Source organism: Dasypus novemcinctus, chromosome 15, assembly GCF_030445035.2.
Source record: "Dasypus novemcinctus isolate mDasNov1 chromosome 15, mDasNov1.1.hap2, whole genome shotgun sequence".
Classification (NCBI taxonomy): domain Eukaryota; kingdom Metazoa; phylum Chordata; class Mammalia; order Cingulata; family Dasypodidae; genus Dasypus; species Dasypus novemcinctus.
In genome coordinates, this window is record NC_080687.1 from 27761156 (window position 1) to 27779490 (window position 18335).

The 18335-nt window shown below is 37.5% G+C and overlaps 1 protein-coding gene across 2 annotated transcripts in view; it reads left to right on the forward strand.

Moving 5' to 3' along the window:
* Window positions 1-1580: 1580 nt before the first annotated feature.
* ARGLU1 (arginine and glutamate rich 1) overlaps window positions 1581-18335 on the forward strand; it is a 28076-nt gene continuing 11321 nt past the window's right edge. The window contains exons 1-3 of one of the 2 annotated variants that reach the window (XR_011645809.1): window positions 1581-4060; window positions 11739-13836; window positions 14263-14346. Coding sequence is in view for 1 of the 2 variants with exons in the window: in XM_004458375.3 (XP_004458432.1) it covers window positions 3714-4060; window positions 11739-11964; window positions 14263-14346 (657 nt within the window). In the remaining variant the exon portion in view is untranslated. The remainder of the gene's footprint in view (window positions 4061-11738; window positions 13837-14262; window positions 14347-18335) is intronic. The other variant, XM_004458375.3, reaches the window with a different exon arrangement.

The following is an 18335-nucleotide window of genomic DNA, read 5'->3' on the forward strand; positions in this document are numbered from 1 at the left end:
TGTCTACCACATGGGAGGTCCGTGGTTCAAACCCCGGGCCTCCTTGACCCGTGTGGAGCTGGCCCATGCGCAGTGCTGATGCACGCAAGGAGTGCCGTGCCACGCAGGGGTGTCCCCCGTGTAGGGGAGCCCCACGTGCAAGGAGTGAACCCCGTAAGGAGGGCCACCCAGCACGAAAGAAAGTTCAGCCTGCCCAGGAATGGCGCCACACACACGGAGAGCTGACACAACAAGATGACACCACAAAAAGAAACACAGATTCCCATGCTGCTGACAACAGCAGAAGCAGACAAAGAACACTCAGCAAATAGACACAGAGAACAGACAACTGGGAGGGGGGGAGGGGAGAGAAATAAATAAATAAACCTTAAAAAATGAAAGTCCTGGGTCTCATTTGGAGCTTTGATTTGTTCCTTTGCCTGAGTCATATCTCCTTTTTCTTAGCACAGCTTATAATTTTATGCTGATTTCTAGGCATCTGGTTATGATTTTGGGTTTACTCCAATGTTCAGTTTCTCTCTCTTACCTAGGGAGTTACTGTTAAGTAGCACTGTGCTACCACTGTTCTTTGACTCTTAGTTCAATTTGTCCTAGAAATTTAGGATTGCCCTTGTTTAACTGCTCAAAGCAGGGCTAAGGACTCAGTAGTGGGATGCAGACCAGTTTACAAGGGTTTTGGAGAGGGGGCAGTAAAGGCACTGATTGCCTTTTTTATTTATGAGTTACTATTTTACTCTTCTCTTTGTGCACTTTGCTGGTCTGTCAGCAGACAGCACTCTTCGGTAGCACTCTCAGTTCAGACCCCAGATGCTAGGGGGAATGAATTTACTGTAACTCTGTGGAGGGTGTTGTGGAAGCAATGTCCTCAGGACTGGCCAAGCCTCACAAACTTCCTCAGAAGCTGTTCTGCTGTCTTGGCTGGTCACACGCTTCCTCCCTCTGCTGCCTCAGCAACCAGTCCAGGGCAGCTGGTCCACAGCTGTAGTCCACACACTGCTGTTTGCTCTAAGGCTGGGGGATAGGCACCAGCTGCTGCTTCTGCAACTTTACTCATGGGATTTTCCCATCCAGGTGAGACTTCTTTCCTTTGCCACTCTCCCTTCTGGGTGGTGTCTCACTTTCCCTGGTGTCCTGAGCCCCAGAACAGCCCTCCAGACACTATCTGCCTGTCATCTAGATACTTTTCCTGGGAGAGAAGTGGTCCCTCTGCTTCTCTAATCCTCCATCTTCCCAGCAGTCCCCCTTCATTGTCTATATTTTATGCTTAATGTCCTTATTTTAACTATGCTATGAGCATTTATGATAAACCATTTTTCCCCCTTCATTGTCTATATTTTATGCTTAATGTCCTTATTTTAACTATGCTATGAGCATTTATGATAAACCATTTTTTTCCACTAAATTAAAGCATCACACTTACCATAGATTAGATTGTGGAGTTTCTCATATTGTCCTTTTAAAAAGAAATATCTCATTATTCTTTTCTCTAAAATATCATACACTTTTGTGAAAAATCATATTATTGTCAATGTTTTAGTTTCCTAGGTTGCTTAAAGCAAATGGAATGGAATGGGTTGGCTTTTAGGAATGGGAATTTATTCATTTACAAGCTTACAGTTTTGAGGCCATGAAAATATCCAAATCAAGGCATCCTCAAGACAATGTTTTCTTCCTGAAGACTAGATGCCAGTGATCCTGGACTCCACTGTCACAAGGCAAGGCACATGGCGGTGTCTGCTGGTCTCCCCCTTCTCTTCCATGTTGCCTTGCTTTCTGCTTCTTGCTGTATTCATCCCTTTTATAAAGGACTATAATAAGAGTGTTAAGGTCCATACTGAAATAAGGTGGGTCACACCTTAACTGAAGCAGACTCATCAAAAAATCCTACTTATAATGAGTTCACATCCACAGGAATATATTAACTTTAAGAACATGCATTTTGGGGATACATAACAGTTTCAAACCACCACAGTAAATAACTCACAATATGCAGAACATTTCAAAAGAAAAGACTTTTTAAATCCAACTAAAGAAACAAATTATCTTTAATAGTAGATAGTCATCATTCCTGACACCTTTCCATATATAAACAAAGGGAAGCCTAGATTGGCAGAAATATTTCCATTATAATGGGGTAATTCTATCCATGCTATATTACCAAATGTTATTTTACTTTAATGTATCTGAAGAAAAAGAATAGCTCTATTATTCTGTTGCACTTATTATTTTCCTATTTCTGTGCTAATACCTCGGCATTTATTTTACTTTTTACAGGGAAAACTCTTACTACTCTCTTTTTTTCAGTTTTCTTAATAATCACAACTTTATGATTTCTATACAAATTTTTAAACTTAATTTGTTCTAATATACACATCCCCAAGAGAATTTGGGATTCTGATAAGAACTGCATCAATTTTGTAACTTGACTTGGGAAGAATTAGTGGTTTTTGATATTGTCTTCCCGTGAAAGAAAATGCATGAATTTTCCATTTACTTCAGTTTTCTTTCAGCCTTGCAGCAAAGGCTTAGGTATCTTGTCATGAAGTTTTTCTAACTTGTTACAACTTATTCCCAAATATCTTAGTTTTTGTGCCATTGTAGAGTAAGTCTTTTTATTATTTCATTTTAAATAAGTTCTTGCTTACTCAAAGGAAAATTAGTAATTTTTATTCTGTCATCCTCTCAAATTAATCCTTTAACTTACCTCAGTTTTAAAATTGAGGCACTTGGATTTTCCCTTTCATCTGCAAATAATAATGATTTTGCCTTTTCTTTGACGGCTCAATAGTGACACAATTAGTTTGTTATACCATTGAGAAACTTACTTTTTCCTTGGCAAGGGCTTCATGGGGCTTACTGGTTATAACTAAGGGCTTTGAATTGTATTACCCAAGTATGCATCCACATCCCTGCTCCCCCAACAATTAGCTCTGAGACCTTGGGCAAGTTTAACCTCTCTGGACTTCAGCTTCCCCATCAATTAAAACGTGTATAATAGTAGTACTTAACTCAGTGCACAAAGCATATAGATCAGTACTGGCATACTAGGCCCTATATTAAGTCTTAATTAATTATATTAAGCATACATTATCTCCTGCCAGCCTCACAACGACTTAAAAAAGTGTGGCTATCTCCATTCTCCAAATGAGGAAACTTAGAGAATCAAGTGCCCATTGTCACTCTGTCTACAAAATAATGCTGAATCAAGCAATTCATACCCAAGCGTGATTTAATTCACGCTGAGGCTTCATTTAACTCTTACCAAAACGTGATTAATTCATTTTAAATAGTGTTGGCATTTTACCAGGGAGCAACAATGTGTCAAAGCAAAAGCTTGAGTCTCTGGCTCAGGCTTCAGGCCGGACGCGCGGAAAGAGCCGAGAGCACTCGGAAATCTTCGCCTCGTGTTCGGCAATAATCGTCTGAGGGCGGGGTTCTCGCGACGGCACGTTTTTTAACGCAAGGCATTGTGGGACGAGCAGCCTATGCGGCCGCAGCTGCCATTTTAGGGAAGTCTTGTCGTTGCGGCCTGCTCGTACAAGGCGGCCTTCGTGGTGGTTGTAGCCTTCAGGCGACGGTAAAAAGTCATTTGACTGGTACGTTTTCTTCTTCTGGTGTCGCTAGAACGGCTAGTCTGTGTTCGAAGGCGGAGGCGATAGAAGCCGGGAGCGTTTGAAGACAGGCCAGCGTTAGTTCCAGCGTCGCCTGGAAGGATGGGTCGGTCTCGGAGCCGGAGTTCGTCCCGTTCCAAACACACCAAGAGCAGCAAACACAACAAGAAGCGTAGCCGGTCCCGGTCGCGGTCCCGGGACAAGGAACGAGTACGGAAGCGTTCTAAATCCCGGGAAAGTAAACGGAACCGCCGGCGGGAATCGCGGTCCCGCTCGCGCTCCACTAACACAGCTGTGTCCCGGCGCGAGCGAGAACGGGAACGCGCTTCGTCCCCGCCCGACCGAATCGACATCTTCGGGCGCACAGTGAGCAAGCGGAGCAGTCTGGACGAGAAGCAGAAACGGGAGGAGGAGGAGAAGAAAGCAGAGTTCGAGCGACAGCGAAAAATGTGAGTGTTTTTACTGACCGAAACGGGGGTTGGGAGTGAGGGAGCCGGACTGGGGAGGGGCTTCAGAAGGAGCCGCAGAGGCTGGAAGGGTGCTGGCAGCCTTGGTGTACGGAAAGCCTCAGGGTGTGACAGGCGCACGCGTCGGCTGGGAAGGAAAGCTGGTCTTGTTTTGAGCTGCAAAGGCTTAGAGGGAAGAAAGCGATTTTGGCGCGAGAAGAGGAGAGAGCAGGAAGTAGGGGGTGGGGTTCTGAGTGTGGTCTGAGCCTCGGTCGGCGGGTAAAGACGGGGGAATAAGCCAGCCTGAAGATATAAATTGTGAGCGTTTGCAAACCCGATTGAGAATAGTAGAAAGTAATTTACCCGTGTGATGCACATCCCAGCTGACAGAAGCATTCTTCTATTGGAGTTTAAATTTGGGACAGGGTTTAATTACTTTCAGAAATAAAACACTTTCAGTAGTCCAACAGTACACACACACGCACAGAAGTTATAGTGTATTCGTATTTTTAAATGTCTCGGTTACACTCCTTTTCTAGGGTCTACCCTTCTCCTCCTCCTCCCCCCCCCCCCCCGCCCTTTTGAGGTGCAAAAATGCACGAACCTGAGTGTACTGTACGATGAATCTTGACACTTGGATTCACTTGGGTAACTACCATCCCAATCAAAGCTTATCCCTTTTATTATTTTTTGATTCATATTCCGCTGTAGCAAACTTGTGTATAATCCTGCTATGTTTCCTCGTTAGGTATGCTTGTGTTTAGAAGGCACTTACATGTTCGCTTTTATTTTTGCATTATTCGTATGTGGAATTTTTATGTAGGGATAGAGTTACCGTATGCTTCCGTACTTGAAGTGGCATTTGGGTAAAATCACGTGTTTCTGTAAAAGAGTCACCCCGCTCTATCTGTGGAAATAAGACTGGGGGTGGATAATTTCAAACTAAACTTTGGCTTTAAAATGCAGGATTTTGTTCTGTATTTTACTGTAGGAACATGGTACTCTGATAGTCTGGGTAATCTATCTCCCAGAAGCCATGTTGAAAAGTGGAGTTAGGTAGATGGGCTAATTCCCCAAATTTAACCAGCCATCCTTGTCCAGTTCTTAAGTGGATGTTTAAAAGGTGCTCTTGAGGCAGAAAAATTAACTGAGTCTAAGATTTTTCTGAGATTAGTTTATGTGTAAAGAATTGTCTGGAGGGGGGGGTGAGGTTACATTTTTCTGCAGTTGCCTATGTATTGTGTAGATTATGCAGCGTAGCCTGTTTCCAAAAGCAGACATACTAACAGGTGTAGGGGACTGGAGAATTAATATTTCAAAGGAAGCAGTACCTGGAGCTGTTTTGTTGTCATCTCTCCATGATTTTAAAATATAATGCAACTCTTTCATTTTTCCCATATTTCATAGAATATCAAAGATATGTATTTATATATGTGTGTATGTATGTGTGTGTATATATGTATATGAAAACCAAATGAAAATAATTGTTTCACAATAAACCTAGGTTATATAGAATACAGTTTTTGGGTCTGGAACAAGAAGCCTAATTGTAAAGATATAGCTCTCATAACTATGAACGTTTGAAAAATTACCTAACACATCTGAGATAACGTTTCCCTGTGGAAACAGAGGAGACTCTAATGGGTAATGACCTGCTTTTTAACTAGACCTGTAGCAAAAGTGAAAGGATACCTGGTCGGCAAGGAGTAATTAGAGGCATTTAGCAAACTACACATGATCAGCAGATAAATCCAGGAATTAGTGATGGGAAATCAAACAACTATACCGTTGGAGGTTGAGAGAAGAACAAATTGCCATTAGCATTTATACTTAACTAGTTATGCTGTAGGCACTAAATATGGTCTAATGCCTTGGAAGAATGCAGAAGAAACAGTGAAAGGAAGGACATAGGTGTTGATGCCATGGAGATGGTGGAGGGGTAGAAGTTGTCTCTGTCTTCAAGACCCTCTTGGTTAGTTCATTCAACTAATATTTATCGAGCATTTAGTAAGTGCTGGGCATTTTGCGAGATACTGTAATAAAGATGGTGTACTACTTTCCTCCAGGCAAGATCTAGCTGGGAAGACAAAATTAGGTAATAAGATAGTGTAGCAAATTCAGTGCTGTTCCTGTAGGAAGGAAGCTAGGAAACTTCTTGGATGGGCAAATACCTTAGTGGTACTAAAGAAGAGGTGGAGAAGTAATGAGACTGTCAGGCTAGGCATAGGAAGAGACATGGACCAAAGGAGGGAGCTCCTTCTCTTACACTCCTAAAGTAAAAGAGTCGGGGGGAATGGTCTTACCTTGATGTGATTAGGTGAATGTTGACTGGAATATGAAGTTCTACAAGTACTAAAGTCATGAAATGGCTAGAGAGGCAAATACAGGCCAAAAACGATGCCATGTTAAACTGGGTTTCATCCTCTGGTGAGGTAGAAAAGAAGTAGGGAAAGGTTTTAAGCAGCTAAATGACAACTTTTTTTTTTTTAATCATCACTGCTGTGTAGAAGGTTGAAACTAGTGAAGAGGCAGGGGTAGCAGTAAGTCCACATGAGATTAGTGAGGACAGTTGGAATGGAAAAGGGTGACAGATTTAAGCAACATTTTGGACAAATTAATTGGGTGTGTGGGACATGAGGGCAAAGAAATATTGTTGATTGCAATGCTTATATTGTATAGCTAATGCAATTCATCTTCCAGATGTTTTAATAACTAAGCGTTAGGCACTATTAAAATGTCAGGAACTTGGTGCATAGTGGAAGGGAGAGGGCACTGGTGGCAGTGGTTTTGGCTATACTGAGTTTATTCAAAGTTGATGATGAGGGATTGAAGCCTTAGATCTTACATCCATGAACCTTGAGTAAATGGAGTAATTCAGGTAGAGTCGAGTCTAGAGAAAGAACAGGTGGTTTAAGCTATTGAAAGAACCTTGGGGAATGTCTGTATTTACCTTAGGCGGGGAATGAAAAACCCTTGGTGGAATCAGAAAAGGTACTTCATAATTTTGGAGACCAGATTGAATAAGTGACCTACCTTTGAGTTGCTTTGTTTTTTTTTAAGATTTTTTTTTTTTAAATTTATTTCTCTCTTTTATCTGTGAAATGGAGATAGGACTTGTCTTGCTTATTGTGAGGATTAGAGAATACATTTAAAGCATCCAAAAGGTACTTACGAGTTATGGTCTTACACAATAAAAGATAGGACTTTAAAAATGTTGTGACTCTCTTATATTTGTACTCCCATGGTTCGAAATTCAGAAGATTCTCCCTCTCATCCCTATGTTCCAGCCAGAGTGTAGTTCTCTCACTACTCTCTCCTACACCAGTATTATCATTTTCTTATGCATTTTTCAGAGATGCTGTATGCATGTTGTGAAAATGGACAACTGAGATGACTTCCAAAAAAGCAAATCAGGAAAATGTTAATGGCTTAGTAATGTATTTTAGCTTGTGATTATCTGAAGTTCAAGTATCCTTAGTGTTTAACCTTATGACAAATTGAGAGCCATCTAAAGCCAAAAAGGGAGCAATGCCATTTGATAAAATGAAATTGTCTAAACTGAACTATAATCTATATGAGTAATTGTTAGAAATAGAAGAATACTTAGTGGGGAGGGCATGTATAGCTTAAGTGCACGCGCTGCTTCCCATGTACAAGATCCCGGGTTCAATCTCTTGGCACCTCCTTTAAAAAAAAGAAAAATGGAAAAAAACCCCAATAAAAACAAAATACTTGGTGAGCTAATTGTGAAAGCAAAGAAGAGTTTTTCTGAGCAAATTCAGTATATGGAACTACATGTTTTTTGGAGTTCCGGGCTCTGAGAGGCCATGAGATCTAACTGATGTTGAATAAGAACATTGATAGTTAAATCTTTGTCCTTGTCCTTGCCTCCTTGTCCTTGCCTTCCTCATTGATCCTGGATAAAGTGTAGGATAGTGTAATGCTTAAAATCTGGGGAGTCTTCCTGGATTCAGAGTCACAGCACAGCAACATGCAGTGAGCTTGAGCCCAGTACCTTAAACTTCTTAACCTCCGTTTCCACCTAAATCTAGCCTATTGTGAGATTTAAATGAGATGAGGTATATAAAGTCACATGATACTACTTGTTTCTGTTCCTCATCATAGTCCCATTTAGTGCAGCTGTGCTGTTTTCTTTTAAAAGTTACCATTTAATGTTGATGTGTTACTAGAATACCTGAGAGAAGGTGGAGATGGTGACCTAGTGTTATGCCATTTTCATTAAAAATCTTTTAAGATTTTGATTCAACCCTTTCATCAGTAGCAAGGTGAATGGATTCAATTCAGCAAAGGAGCCTGAGGAAAAGGTTAGAGAAATTAAAGAACATCCTGAGGGCTATAGTTGCTAGGGCAAAAGTTTTTTTAAGGAGTGGAAATCAAAGTTAAAAGATAACACCTGTTGTAAGAGTCAATAACCAGAAGGTTTTTTTCAAGAAAGTTTTAGTGCATTATATAGAAGTTACTGTAACATCAATATGATCATAAGTTTGTCATCGATAAACTCATGTTTAATTTAGCTGTATATGTAATTTGTCTTCTGAAATGTGTTTATGGAGAAGGGTGATATGAAGCTTTAACATTTTCAGCAGGTTTTAAAAATTAGTTGAAACAAGGTAGCATTTTTTAAAAACCTTGCCAAGAATAGTAACAACAGAATTACATTCTTGCAAATACTTGTAGAGGACCAGTTCTGCTGTGACTGCCTAACCTTGTATAGGAAGGACACATCCCCAATGCTTAATTGCACCTGAGCCAGGTCCTGGTGGTACTACTGTACTTGGTTCCTCTAGGAACAGAGAGAGATAAACAGTCTCTGAGAAACTCCACGAGCCTTTCCTGCTTTTCATCCTCTCCAGTTAGGCATGGGTCTTTCCAACTGCCTCCCCTTTGGACTATAAAACTTAGAATTGGCTCCTTAATCCATAGCTTCTGCTTCCTGGCATCTGGCTTCTCTAAGTTGGTGTCAGTCTGGAACTAGAGACCCAGAGAAGTGACCATGGTGATCTAGCTTTTGCTGTAAGTAATAAATTTAGTTAGGCTTGTTTGGCGGCCAAACTAACAGCTGTAATAGTGATGCTTAATACTCAGATAGCCAGTGAGCGATTGCTATTGCTTCAGAACTGCTAGACCACTTACACAAACTCTGAATTATGTATAAGATCTCTTTCATCTTTAACAAAATTCCTAAGTTAATTTGGCAACTTTTCTACAGTTAAGCTGACCAAAGGCTTTATATTTTCTTTTCCTTTTTTGTTTTATTTGGGGAGTTGTAATTGGAACTGTTTTTGTATTATCCTTTTTGAATATTCTATAGTATGCTCCACTTAGCATTGATAATTAAGAGTTGAATTGTACTGTTTTGGAAATTGTTAAATAAAGTTTTTTCTTAGGCTTTTCCACAATTACTGATTTTAAAGGAACTAACTAGCAAAAAGTATGTGGGGTGTCTGCATACCCTTTTTTTTTTTTTTTTTTTAAGACTTATTTATTTTTTCACCACTCTGTTGTCTGCTCTCTCTGTCCATTTGCTATGTGTTCTTCTGTTTTCTGCTTTTATTCTCATTGGGCAGCTCCAGGACCGATCCTGGTATCTTCTGGAGTGGGAGAGAGGCGATCATGCCCTTGTACTACCTCACCTCCCTTGTTCGCTGTGTCTCTTATTATCTCTTCTCTGTGTCTCTTTTTGTTGGGTCATCTTGCTGCCCAGCTCTCCATGTGGGCCAACTTGCCTTGGAGGCCCTGGGTGTCAAACCCTGGACCGCCTATATGGTAGATGGGAGCCCAATTGCTTGAGCCACATCCGCTTTCCTGTGTATATCCTTTAAAACATGAAAACTTTCTAACATATACAAAAGTAGAGAGACATAACTTTACACCCACCATCAAGATTCAGCAACAAACCTTAACATGTTTCATCAGTCAGTTCTTTCTCTTTGAAGTAAGAGAAATACGTTTTTAGATTTGAAATGTTCTTTAGACTTATTGTTTAATTTCCATCAAAATCACTGCCTGATTTACTTTAGATAGTCCTGGTGATTAATTTTTATTTTGGAAGTTTAAAAAAAGAACGCACAGTAAATCTTAAGACTTTCATGACCTTTAAAGGGAAAAAAATGACTAGTGAGCTTGAGAAGCAAGTAACAGAGCCCTCAGAATTGGTGTTGTGCATATCTGGAACCTTAAAGGAAAATAGGCTTTCTCAAGTAGCTACTGTCTCACAGAAAATGTAGAGAAGATGAAGTAGAAACTGAAATGAATCGGAGTAAAGATAACTTGTTTATAGTATGGTATCACTCTGAATAAATAACAGCAGTTGAGAATGAAAGTGGGATTTGGATCACCCCCAAGAATAGAGTTGAGTAGAAGTGGATTTGGGATATATAAAGGTCACTTAGAAACGATAAAGTTTTTACTAAACAGATAAATTGAATAACTCTTTCATACATATGTATGTCAAATGAGTCATTAAAAGATATAAATGTTAACAGGTTTTACTTAATTTTATACGTTGTGAGAAAGTTGAAACATTAATAAATTGGTTTCTTAGAATTTAGTTTCTTGCAGAGCACTCCGTTCATTCAGCACAGATTATTGCCTAAATTAGAGCTGTCTAGTAAAAATAGAATATGTGCTACATATGTAATTTTAAAATTTCTTAGTAGCTAGATTAGAACAGTAAAAAGAAACCAGTAAACTTAATTTTACTGTATTTCCTGCATAAACAAAATATTATCAACTCAAAATATTACCAAATAAAAAATATTTGAGGTTGTTTATATATTTTTTCTTCATACTAAGTCTTCAGTTTGGGCAAGAAATGTCACTAGTGGGTATCGAAAGTATAAAAAGTACAAGGGTTTCCACTAAAGTATGTTGATAAAATCTCAATATTTTCACAGAATTTTATTTTGCGTAAATAAGTTGATTTATAGTTTCTAGATCAGATTTATGTAATTAAAACAGTAGTACCGTGTTTCATTGAACTTTTAATAGAATTTATAATAAAAATATCTTTTCACATTCTTTCCAGTATCTAGAGAAGTCTTAAATTGAAAATCAATTAATAAAAGTAAGAAAAAATACAGTAATGGGTTTAAAGTTTAGAACCTGAATAAGTTGGTCTATATTTTCATTAAAAGCTATGTTACTATTACCTTAGCACTCTGAATCTCTGAGTTTGTGTTTGTTACACCTTTGCTTCATTGGGGCGATGATAAGATTGAATTTAGTCAGTCTGAATTGGCTGCTACACAGTAGTTTCTCCTGTTTGTTCTATAGCTCAACTGAGTGGATTGGCAAATGAGCAAAATCATATGTTAATTGTTTGTCTTAATCTAAAGTTGGCCACAAAAGTAGGGATTTCTTATGTCGCATTTATTCTGCAATTCCTAAATTAAAATTTATGAGTTAAGCTCTTTGTGTATATCAGTAATTTTGCATTTAGAAAGTGATAGAGAAAAAAGAAACTCTGTTTTATTTTATATTGATTTGTTTTTCTGTATCACTTACCTTGGTATTTATTATTTCCTTATATGTTGCATGAAAATGAATTCTAAAATCATCGGAATATATAACCAAGCCCCGTGGTTCTATAGACTTATAATGTATTTAATATCTTGATTTATTTTTTATATTAAGTCATTTTTTCACCTCTTTTTGCCAGTCGGCAACAGGAAATAGAAGAAAAGCTCATCGAAGAAGAGACAGCACGAAGAGTGGAAGAATTGGTGGCAAAGAGGGTAGAGGAAGAATTGGAGAAGAGGAAGGATGAAATTGAGAGAGAAGTTCTCCGAAGGGTGGAGGAAGCCAAGCGCATCATGGAAAAGCAGTTGCTCGAAGAACTCGAGCGACAGAGACAAGCTGAGCTTGCAGCACAAAAAGCTAGAGAGGTAACGCTCGGTCGTTTGGAAAGTAGAGACAGTCCATGGCAAAACTTTCAGTGTCGGGTTGTGCCTCTTGCTCAGTTCAGAAAGAGATGGAATACAGACTATCTAATTCCTTTCTCATCTAAACTTACATTGCTGCGAAAGTTAATTTTTTAGCCTATTCAGAAGTGCTGACTGATGCTTAAAAGTTATTTTCATAAAACATATCCAAGGATACCTTTTGATTTAATGGACCTGGCCTACATATTTGAGAAGTGTTTGAAACTTTTGCCATGGCTGCAGGACTTACATTTCTTTCTTGGGAGGGTGGGGGGAGACAGGGAGTGGTAAAGGGAAAAGGTCAAAATCCACCGGTGGTTTTATGTATTCTTCTTTTCTGCTTATCACTCTGTTATCTAGACTGTGAGAGGCTTTTTGCCTTCAGTCAGATTAAAAAGAGCAGGGCCTAACATTGAGTGACAGCACCTGCTTTTTATAAATAGGTTTTCTTACTCTTCTTTTTTCCCTTCTTTTATTCCTTTACCTCCTCCCCCAAATCCTGTTTCAACACAATGGACTAATTCTAGCATTCTGATCATAAGGCCCTCATTTTCCTAATGTGTTTCAAAGAATCTTTTTAGGAAAAATGTCCAGATTATTCATCCACCTTTTTAGTATCTACTAACAACTCCTTTTTTTCTCTAGAGAGTTATGAAGGAACAGGTTGTCCTTGTCTGGAGTCAAGCTAAACACATGATTTGTTTTATCAGCAGCTGGAGCAGAAGTTGAAAATGTCTTTCTGTGAAACATTAATTTGCTACTGAAGCTTTATGGCTTATTTGCACTGATTACTCCAGGATCCTAAAATTTGTTGAAAGTCACTGAAACACCCAGGACAATTACTTGGCAGCACTGAGTGTCCTTCAACATAATTTGCATAAATGCATCTGAATTCTATTGGTGTGTGCCATAGGAAATCCTGTAGTTGTGTGTTCTTGAACTCAAATATAATATTAGACTCAAAATATGAGACTCATCGTCATTTTTAATCTTGTCATTGTTGTGGACAAGTTGACATCTTATTACATTTCTTTGCTTTCCAGTAAGCTTAGCTTTAAAAATGCATTTTATACACAATATACATATCCATGTGTATATTTATAGTGAGTTTCACTGGCTTTATAAAATTGAATATATGAAATTTTTGTTCATCAGTGCTTTTAATAATGAAGATATTTTTGGAGTAATGGTGCTGTCTTGTAGCGAATTATTAATCATAGTAAGATTTTTTCTCTTCATTTGCTTTTTGTTTCATATTAACTTTTTTTTTTTTAACACGGACACAGCCCTCTGACAGTCTTTCCAAATACTAAAATCATTTGAATATGTATGCTGTGATCTGAACACTGCCCAAACCATCAAGCAGTCTTCATATAGTTTGCATTATAAAATCTCATTAAATTTTCCAAGAAAAAATAAATTACAGAATTTTATTTCCTGACCATGCATCCCCTGGATTCCTGAATTTCAGTTCAGACTGTAGATGACAATATAAGCTGCCTTTAGAAATTGTCAACATCTGAATGTTAAGTCCATTTCCCCATGGAAGAAGCCCGTAGTTCCATGAAGTATGGATTACCATTTGTATTTTTCACTAACAGTAAATGTATTTTTCTTATTAATTGTTTGCCTTAGGAATGATGAATTACATTTTTTGTTCCTTCTTACCATAAACATCTGCATTCCTCAGCTCAACCTTCCTTGTATGTTGTTTCTTTATAAATGGTTGAGCTGCTGATGCAGGTATTGCCAAGCTAACAGTACAAATCATTTTAAAGAGGAAGCTGGCGCGTATGGCAGCCGAGGAGCACACTCTGCAGGACACTGGACAAGACAGTAAATATTCAACTTTTAATGCTGATTAAAGGAGTATAGGTAAAGAATACGTAGGTATACATAATTGGTGAGACAAATATTCACTTTATTTATATTTTATATATTATTTTTTTAATTTGGTAAATACTATCCAGTTTTGTAGTTGTCCTTGTTGATTTGTGTGATATTAAAGTATTAGTAATAATTGCCAGGAAACTATCATTAGGGAGGGTTTAGTTGGTTGCTGTTTGGACTGGGAGGGATGATTTAAAATTAGTGCTAGAAACCAATTTTAGTGGCTGCACAGTTTATCATTTTGTCAGACAGAAGGTAGCTATAAAGCTACCCTGTAAGTCAGATCAAAAAGTTCAGAGGAAGATTAGTAAATATTATCAATAAAAATAAATATTTTATTTTTCTAACATCTTAACATGTCCTCCCCTTTAGGAGGAAGAACGTGCAAAACGTGAGGAGCTAGAGCGAATACTGGAAGAGAATAACCGAAAAATTGCAGAAGCACAAGCCAAACTGGTAAGTATAAAGCATATGTGAAAAATATTTCCCACTTGCTTTAGTTCCTTCAAGTTGTGGAATGATATTTTGCTCTATAATTTGACTTTGTTTTCCAGGGTTCGCAGGGCTGCTTTAAGGTCTAGAGATAAGAGTAGGAGTCTTAAGCCATCTAGAAATTGTAGTTCTCTCTAATTTGGAAGGAATTCCATATTTTGCAGTGGTTTAAAAGAGGTTTCCAGAGAAAATTGTAATAGCCCCATCCTAATTTTTTTCTATCCTAAATCTGTTCATATTTTCTGCCCCAAAAAGCAAGCAACAAACGCTTGGAGGTATTTAAATCAGATCAAGCAACATTTCACTTTACATAGTTACCTTGTTATCAACCACCAGATAGACTAGATAGTATATAATTGATAACGGTGTACAAAATTTACTGAATTATGTTTCTTGTTCCTAGCTTATAAGCTACCAAGATGTAGACTTAGGTCATTGTACTATGATAAAGAGGGTTTCAAATTGTGATATAAAGCAGTTTAAAAATTGTAATAAACCAATATAAGAAAATTGCGATAACTTTTAACTAGTTCTTTTTTGCATTTTTTATCACATAGTAGCATTAAAAAAAAACAAAACCATTATATTCTCCCCCAAGATGACTCCCTTATCTGTTTGCTCGTTGTTTGTGGTCATTGGCTATCCCTTGTTTATGCTTGTTGTTTGCTTGTTGTCTGTTTTTTCTATAAGAGGCATAAAGTGGAATAATGTTGGTGTCCTAAGGGCTTTTCCATTTAAGATGAAATTTTTTTTGAAGCAGCCTCAGTATGAGAAAGGAGAAAGAATCAAAGACTATGATTATGAATATTCCAAAAACCAAAGTGACTATGCGTTATAAGGAAGAACTTTTTTTTCTCTAGGAATATGGTATTTGGGAGGACTACTTCAAAGAAGAACATAAATCAGAGATGGAAGGGAATTTGCTTGGGGCGTGGTTGTTAGAGGTTTTTCATGCCCAGAAATGGAAACTTGACCTAAGAGGATCCTTTATTTGGGACAGACATCTACAAAAGTTTGTCTAGTTAGAAATGTGTTCAGAATAATATAGCTTAAAAATATATTTGCTTCTAAGTCATATTGTTGACTGAGGAATAAAAGCAAATTGTAGGATTTTTTGATGTGGGAAAAAAAATTCTCTGTTTATAAATGCACAGAAAAAGGTCTGAGGTATAGTTTATTAACATGGATAGCATTGAGATGAAGGAAGACCATAAATAATGTGTCCTGGTTGATAAGAATGTAAAACATAAAAATTGAAGGACAATTGGTTCTAGAGCAAGGGTCCGTGAGCTTGAATTTTAATTGAAAAAAAAAAAAACATTCTTGTGGGGACAAATGGGGAAGGTATGATGTATTTATTAAATAATACACAGTGTGTTGTGGACTTCAGTAAGGGATCCATGGTTTTTACCTGATACTGGCAAAGAGGTCTGTGGAACAAAAAAGATTAAGAGCCCCCCTGTTCTAGAACATGATCTTTTGAAAAGATAGTGTACCACAGGTAAGAGTCAGTATTGGGAATACCCTAGGCAATTTAGTGAGTATGTGGTGCCAATTTATTCTTTGTGACTATCACTGTCTGGATTCTTTTTTAAGACAAGGGAAAAACTTGATCACTACTTTCCTGGTAAAATACCCCAAAACCTGATTAAGTCGAAAAAGGTGATTTGAATGTTAGGAGTCACCATAAGATATATCATTATCTGCTCATAAATAAGTATGTGATAATGCTTTTTTAAGTGATTTCATACAAGGACAGAATCCCAGTGCAGAGAGGAGAAAGCAAAATGGAAAGTGTTATCTTAAATTTGAGCTTACAAGTCATGGTGTGAAGGGTAAATACTGTCTGTTTTGTGAGGAATGGTCATTCCAGAAGAGGGAAACAGTATGATTGATAGCTAAAACATGTAAGTAAAATTACCAAGCAGGTTAGACTAGAATTCCTCTTAAAGATTTAATAGATATGGGAATTCATTTATGGATGACCTGGAATGCCATATTGACTTATAACACAATTCTCCAACGTAGTATGCTCTGCCAAGATCTTGATCCCCTTTGACTGTCTGGTGCCTACGGACATCTTAAGCCTCCTTATATCCTTCTAGTAACCTTCTCGTTTTAGCCATCTAAGCCATAAAAATACTACTATCTATGTATTCCTTCTGGGAAAATATTGGCAAGCATATTCTAGGGAAGTGATTCTCATAGTGTTAAATGACCACTTTTAGGTTTTGTCTTTTAATCTCAGTTCATCTCACACCTCTGCTTTTGTAAACTACAATTGTGTTTCCTTCACAAAGTAAAAAGTATGCAAGAAATTTGGACAGTTCATCATTCTATATGTACATAATACAAGAAGAATGGAAAGTATTCTAACTTCTAGAAGGGGAGGGGAAGAGTCACCAAATAGAAATATTCCTATAATCTTTATAGGGAACTTAAATATAAAAAGCAATTTGGAGAAAATGGATAAGGCACTAAGTTCTCATGAAGAATTTCATTTATTGGTTGTGGCAACAAGGATAACCTCCAAGAAAAGTTAGCTAACAATATGGAAATATTTAGTATGTGGTATGGGTAATAAGAGATAATTAACATAAATTATGTCACATTGAGGTGGCCTGGGAAACCTTCTTGAAAGAGGTACCCTTGAACTGATGGACAGTTAGAAATTGTATTTAGGAGGGGCTGAGTGTGTGAGAGGAAATAAAAATGGCGCCAAGGCCTTTCAGAAGTAAAATTGAACAAAATCAAGAATTTGTGCCTTTTGGAATTGTGGGAAAAGTAGTAGTTGTAGCAGTAGTAGCAGTCCAGTCTTTAGGTACAGTAAAAAGTTTGTGTGTAAAGTAATGGGAGAGCAAAAGAAAGTACCTGGAAGGGGATGGGAAGAGAGTTCTTAAACATTGTCACTGTCAAAGAAAGACAAAGATCTTTACAAATATAGAGACCAGATCTTGAATAGAAAAAAATAGAGTGGGGGATCTAAAACTGGTAATTCAGATAAATTGAATGAAAAATAGCTATAATAAAATTCTTGAAAATAAAGCCCAATTTCGATATGGAAACAAAGAAGTAATGCCTCCCTACCTCCCTACTTTTTTTTTTAATATTCTTCCGCTCAGTGCTAGTCTTAACCTTCATATTTGGTAGCTTAAATGAATGGAATGATCTTAGTTTTAAATTCTTAATGCTTTTTTTTTTAATGCTATACCTACCCTGAAGCTGTACGTATAGATTTGTATGCTACCTTCACAAGCTTAATTGTTTTATTTGTCACATTTGGATTAAAGATCCATTAGGAATTGACTTTTGTGACTGATGCGATCAAGGGTCCAAAGTTTATTTTTTTCCATAAAGCCAGTTGATCTCACATCATCTTTTCTCCTGAAATGCAGTGTTTACCCTCTGGTATATCAGGAGTTCATATATAGTTGATCTGTTTCATTTTTATTTTTCACACATAACCAATCTGTACTTTATTTAGTACTCATCACAGGCTGCTGTATCAATTTTTTTTTAAGATAGGGGTGACTGTAATGTGCAGTTCCATGGAATGTTTTTTAAAATTTTTTATTCTCGTAACATATATACAGCCTGAAATTTCCCTTTAACCACATTCCTTTTTTTTTTCCCTTTAATACCAAATTATGATGGCCCCTTTTCTTAAAGTAGCACTTATTGTTGGTAAGGATATATGGTTTAATGAGGCCCTTTATATGATGATCCTGAGAGTTTTAAATGGGGGTACAACCATTTTGGAAAATATTTAACAGTAGATACCAGAAACCTTAAAAATGATCCTACCCTTTCATTTAATAATTCTACTTCTTCATGGAAATTGAATCAGAAGTAGATTTATACACAACAGTATTCTCCCTGGATTATTTAAAATAGTGAAAATTGTTAAACAATGAGGTTGTTAAATAAATTACAATATGCAAAATACAGTGAAT